Source organism: Dermacentor silvarum, unplaced genomic scaffold, assembly GCF_013339745.2.
Source record: "Dermacentor silvarum isolate Dsil-2018 unplaced genomic scaffold, BIME_Dsil_1.4 Seq3957, whole genome shotgun sequence".
In the NCBI taxonomy this organism is placed as follows: Eukaryota; Metazoa; Arthropoda; class Arachnida; order Ixodida; family Ixodidae; genus Dermacentor; species Dermacentor silvarum.
The window spans coordinates 1-6,438 of NW_023606169.1; the positions used below are offsets into that span (position 1 = coordinate 1).

General features: G+C 46.4%; 1 protein-coding gene across 1 annotated transcript; it reads right to left on the minus strand.

Moving 5' to 3' along the window:
* Nucleotides 1-939: 939 nt before the first annotated feature.
* On the minus strand, nt 940-6,197 carry LOC119435035 (WD repeat and HMG-box DNA-binding protein 1; the record flags this gene model as incomplete). Its single annotated transcript, XM_037702005.2, has 5 exons — nt 5,444-6,197; nt 3,342-3,413; nt 2,584-2,626; nt 2,010-2,197; nt 940-1,185 (listed from the first exon to the last, which is right to left on the minus strand). Coding segments are annotated over exons 3-5 (474 nt in total), but the record flags the coding sequence as incomplete, so codon positions are not given.
* Between the last annotated feature and the right edge of the window lie 241 nt (nt 6,198-6,438).

Consider the following 6,438-nt stretch of genomic DNA (forward strand, 5'->3'; position numbering starts at 1 on the left):
TTGGCCCCTGGAAAAACATCTTCCCAGCAATGCATTTCTGTTTAAAAGTGAAGCCAGCTTTAAGGGGGTCGGTCTAAGCTTGGCCTTTGTAAGCTGGCTTTTTTATGTTCTGTGTAGCGGTGAAGCCCATTGAAACAAAAATGCGATGCCAACGGAGCCCGATAACGCTTTCGGGTTCCACTCTTAAAGGCGAAGCTCAAGCATCCTCCAATTTTTCTCGTTGAGTCAACGTGGCAACAATGGGCTGCTTTCGTTTGTGCAAGTGATGCGCACTTTGAAGCAGTCCCACTCAAAGAGGAGGTACAAAACTATGGCGCATTTGTGTTATCGCTTATTAGAATAGTGCTGCACGCTTAAGTTGGTACACACTATGCCATGCACTGCCGGGCAGATACTTAAAGATACAGTGGGCAGCAATAAGTCACACTGGTGCATCTGTTGCCGCCACGTCTGGTGCATTTCTCATGTGCATTTCTCATGCTTATCACTACATACGCACCGAAGCCGGAGTCATTGTTAGACCGATCTCTGCACATTCCGAAAAGGCAGAAGGTCTTTTGTGGCACAGCGTAAAGTCGGCCACGCTGCCAGTCGAGGCAGCGCAGTTAACCTTTACGCAACAAAAACTGATTGCATTATGCACTAACCAATGGCATACAATGACCCACTACAGCGCAGTCAGCCAACAGATAAGTTCTGTGGAGACGGGGTCGGGGATTCGTCGCAGCTACGTTTTAACCATTAACATGTATCAACAAGTATTTACTGTACGAAAACAAGAGAGACAAGTGGACGAGTGCTCACTTACAACTTTCTCACAGAAAACATGATGGGGCCAGTTGTTTTGTGAGCACGCAACGTAATAAGGGACACAAGCGCTGCACCGTCTAACTTTGCAGAAAACATCTACTTCCCGGCGCACACCACCAAGGGACTCACCTGGATGCCGTCGGAGAGCGTGTCAACGGCCCACTCCTTGTTGGCATCCCAGGAACCAAGATGCAAGCACTCCAGCTGCTGGGGCCCAGCCAACACAAGGGCCTTCTCACTCAGTGCTGCCATGGTATGGCCCTGGGTGTTGCCACGGTGTAGCGCGTGGTGCACTGAGGTGTCGTGGAACTCCACGTCAATGCTGCTCTCCTCGGCCGTGTTGTGCGCTCGGACCATGCCCACGGAATTCCACACCTGGCACCCACACAATCCCATTATAAGCGCATAATTGACAAACTGACCTGGCCTTTTCTGTGGAGCTCTCTCATATTCTTATGCTAAATCCTGCAAACAGTAATCAATGGTAATCGATAGAGTCAAGGATATGGTAGCTCCTTGGCTAAAGGTGATAGCTAAGAGTGGTCATCTGAATGAGGTGTTAGCGTTGCCATACACACAACACCGTCACTTAGAAACAGCACTTTTCAGTGCAGCATGTGGTAGAAACTGCAAAACAACATTGAAACACAGCTCAATATCGGCTGTGATTGCACTTGCTAAGCTGACCAAGCCAGGTGTAATGTCCCAGGAGCTAGAGTAGGCAGGGTTAGCAAGAATGATCAGCTTGAATGGTCATGCCCTTTTCTCTATTTGTTGCATAAGGTCTGCCATATACAGTACGCTAAATAAGCCAAGTAGAGAAGTAGAGTTCCAAAATTTTGGGATAAGGTCTGTACAGTAGACTTCCGTTAATTGAACAGTTTATTTCAATTTTTCAGTTAATTCAATCCCAACCAAAGCTCCTGGCTAAGGCCCATGCTTCTCTATGGGCAGACACTTTGTGTGCACGTTGAAAATGTAGAATGGCCGCACGAGCGGTACAGCAGAGAAGCGGACGATGAACCCAGGTCAGCTGCACGGAGTGACACTGAAAACAGTTTGCCATCATGTGCATGGGTGCACGTTCCGTAATTACTCTTCTTTATTTTTTATGACTAGGCTTCAAGACTGTCACATGACCCTCCCTCCTAGTTTTCTTTTTTTCCACCAGGGCTGAGAACCGCCGAGCCAACCCTTACCATGAAGCGGTGCTGGAGGTGGACGGGTGTGGAGCCAGGCTGGAAGGCGTCCTGCACCAGACGGGGGCGGTACTCTGGCTGCACGGGTGCTGTGTGCCCTGCACTTGGCACAACAGCTGTGTCTTCTTCTTCAGCATCCGAGTCTCCAAAGATGAGTGGCTCATAGGTTGCCTTGATCTGGCCCAGGTCTGGTAACAAAAGCACTGAGCTTTTCAGAAAGGATTGACTGACGGTCTAGTTGATTCACGACTACATTAAAAAACAAACACTACCAGACAAGGCAGAACATGGAGCAGCAATGTCAGTGTGCTCCTTGTTTAGTCCTGTCTGGTAACATGTGTGTGTGTTTTTTTTTTTTTTTTTTTTTTTTTTTTTATGATCCTGTCAAAGTCAACCTCTGCTTTAGTGTCTTTCGCGAAATGTTTTATAAGGTGAAAAACTTCAAAGCATAGCACAACAGCCATGTTGTTATGCCTGCCCTGCCACAGTTAGACTAGCAAGAGAAAGAAAACAATATGTAAGCATGCTCATCACTAACAGCACAGCTAGGCTTTCAGGTATATGTGGCACTCACCTATGCCGTCATCCTCGCCGTCCACTCTTTCTTCTGGCATTGCCTGGGAAGAGACAAGCACTCTCAGCTGTGCTCACATGACAGCATGCCCTCACGGACTCAAGGCAGAGTTTTCCCAATAAGAATTGAAAGTTCACTCAACATTGTTCTAGCAACATTTTACCAATAAGAGCCACAGGCAGAGTAAAATGCATGCAGCAGTGTGCCACAAGTGTACAAGTTTACAGTTGTATGCTTTGACAATCTATTGTATAGAAGTAGTTACTCTGCATTTCACCATAATGTCTTTCATGCTGACGTTTCTCGTACTGAAAACACTCCAGCACACTTGAACTACGATACAGAATTGAAACAGCTCTCCTCCAAAGTGGCACTAAATGTCACATACACACACACTGCACCTACTTGCTGCAACCATAATGCTGGCCCCAAGGCTGATCAGTACCAACATAGTGTTAAACAACGCACCAGCGAAACTCTTCGGCAGTTAGAAGCATGACAGATAGGGCTAGTTGGTGACTCGCCATGGTGCCTGGGTATGAACACCAACACAGAACAAGAAGAAAAATTCACACTGAGGACAAACATCGCCCTTGTCATGTGTTACCTTGTGCTGTGTCCTGCATTTGCATTGTTACCCAAGCGTACTTGTGCAGTTTTTTGAATAATTTTCAATGAGATTCCTATGCCAGGGGAGGGTTCCTGTACACTGAACAGAAAAAAAAAAAATACAGCCCCTACACACATTGCCAGCTCACCTTGGTTACCGGAGGTGGCACTTGCTCTTTGCTACTGCCACTCTCGATGCCCTCGACGAGGCCTAACTGGCCCTGCAAGGCAAGCACAGGACACTAACGTTAGCAAAGAATAATGTGGCAGTGCACTCATTCAGCCATTATGGGAACACTTGTACAGTATAATTCCGTTAATTCGACTCGGCTAATTCAAGTTTTAGGTTAATTTGATCCCGACCGAAGATACTGACCGACGCATATGCATCTTTATGGGCCTGAACTTTCATCGCTTCCATCCTAAAATTGGCCTTTGCTGGATAAATCAAATTTGACCAGCCAACATGCACGAACGCGGCCCCCTATAGTGACCCTAATAGCAACCCTTTAGTGGTGGCATGTCTCGGAGGAATGAATGAATGTGTGTTGTTTAGTGGCGCAAGGGCCAGGTATGGCAAAAGAGCACCATTGTCTTGGCGGGGCTTAGGGGACAGTGAATACATTAACACAAGTCAAATTTCCCGTCGAAAACACCCATTATTGGCCTGCTCTAGAAAGATTTGTAAGCATTAATGGTAGCTCAGAATGTGTGATTATGGTATTTACCCCATTCTAATGCACAGCTTTTTCCCCCAAGAAAACAGAGCCCAAAATTGCCTGCACAACGCAATCAGTTACAAAACCAAAACCGTGTTTGCGGAATTCGTATGCTTTACCGCTCAACATGGTTATATTGCGGCGAAGCCAACATTAATAATCTGTGCGGCGAAGCTCACTTTAGGACACTGGCCGCCACTAAACCCTTGCCCATTTTTCTTGCTAAAAAATTGGGTGCGTGTTAGATTTATGCATTGTTTAGGAGCATTGGTGTCAGTTCTACATTAGCCTTCTACTGTGGACACATATAAAGCAGGTGCGAGCTTGATTTGGGGGCGTGTTAGGATTGCGCAAATACTGCCAAATGAATCAGCAGTGTTGTGGCTTTTTATTGCGATAGCAATTATATGGACACTCAAAAGCAGATTTCTGCCATCGGCGTCGCCGTCGCCGTCGCCGTGAGGTTCCGTATGACGTCAATGGAGATGAAATCGTGGCCGCGCGCCGCCGAACGCTGTATGTGCGAGTGAAAGGGCGCGAGGGACGCGCTCTTTCACGGGGAGTGAACGCACGGCGGAGAACAAACGCGCGTTCTGTGCCGTGCTTCCTTAAGGGCTGCAGAAGTAGGCGTCTCTTTCCTCCTTTACAATCACCATATATGTAGAGCAAACGCGCCTTCTTCCGATGCGCGAGAGGCCGTGGGGGAGGGGGGGAAGGGGGAGGGGGGGAAGGGGGAGGGAAGGGAGGCGACGTTTAGCTGCGGCACCAAGTGCCTATTTATATCAGAGGCTCCGGCAACAGTCACCAACGCCGCACGCATTTTGAGCGAACGCGGGCAAAATGCCGACGGCGTCGGCAACAGTTCGGCGCGTTGCCGGTGCTGCTGCATGTCCAAGTTTATACAGCTGATAAAGCTAATATCATTACTCCGTATATCTCTCTACAAATTTGCTATCGCAATTGATGCTTCACCTTTCAGGTGAAACTGCGACAACTTTTTTTCTCTATCTTGTTTAATTCGACCCACCGGATCTTTCAATCAATTTTGTCAGCCCCATCAGGGTCAAATTAACGGAAGCCGACTGTATTTGCGATATTATCTCTAAGGAAGGCGCTTGCTCAGTATTCAAGAGATGTGCCAAGAATGCCAGGAATATGGGTGAGGAAAGCCAAAGATTGTCAGTGCCAAAAAAACTAACTTCTGGTTCAGAAGAATGCAGCATTGGGCTTGTTGGTAGAACATGGCTTAATGTCCTGATCAACCGACCAACAAAAACAGAAAGGACAGAGTCTGTCCCCTCTGCTTTTGCTGTATCAAAACATTATTCACTTCCGGTTGTAGTACCTTAAATTTAGTAGCATAAATGCATCTTCCTTCCAAAGCACTGGATGTTTGCTCCTTACAGCCAGTGTTTGTTAAAGTTAAGCTGCTGTAGACGTTTCCTCATCATGCGGGTTATGTCTGAGAGCAGCTGTGTATGGTTGCATGATAGTGCAAAGCGTGTCACTGCTTGAAGCAGTAAGGGGCTCACCTGGGCATTGCAGTAAACAAGTTCTTTCTGACGGGGGTTCCAGCTCAGGCTGCAGACGTCCTCACCACAGGATAAGCTGCGTTAGAATTGCCACCTGATCATCGGTGTGCTTGTCGTGAAAAGGGCTTCCCTCAAGCAGGCCAAAAGGCCAGACACAGTTAAGCCTCGCATAACAGAGACCCTTCAAACACACATTTTGTTTTAGGAATACACACACACTCTACCAACAATGATTTACCTTTAGATGCAGCGCAGAATCAGCAGCAAACTTGGAACATAAGATACTGATAAGCAACACATCGTTTTTAGACCACGGCGATTTCTTCAGCAACTTTGCTGTTGTCAGCTTCACCTGCTTTGGAAACTTGTGCATAGAAACTCGCCCGAAGCAAGTACCCTTTTGCATCTTCTCACCATCGGAATCCTTCCAATGGAAGGTTTGGAAACCAGGAGTGGAAATGTTTTCACAAGCAGAATTTAGTTTTATTGAATAATAACGCAACATTTGTGACTGCTTCAGGTAGTTTCCCATGGCAATTCAGCAGTGGAATTCTTTGCCTGATTCAGTTGTCAAAATAGAATTGGTTAATGCATTCTTAGAAGCAATACACTGCCTTGTGTACCCTGATGTACTATAAGCTGAAGTTCTCTACTAATATAGTGATATAGTAAGTCAGTAATGTGCGCTGTAATTATATTTTTAAAATATGTGTTTTACATCATCAGTGCTGCTTCATTTTCTTGTTTTCTTTTCTGTGCTTAGTCCAAATGCATTAATGCACTTCTCTGTTTATGTATGATAAACCCACTCGTGTAATGACTGTCAAGGGCTGACAGCATCGAAAAATAAATGAAAGTTCGGTGTACTTGGCAGGTATGCACGCAGAAGCACAATGACAAGAGGATATGTAAGAGTGGCAGCAAGCTGCCACTTGGCCTGTCAGAGCCAATGCACAGGCATTTAATTTTTGCCAAGGGCTTTTTCAGCTTTGTAA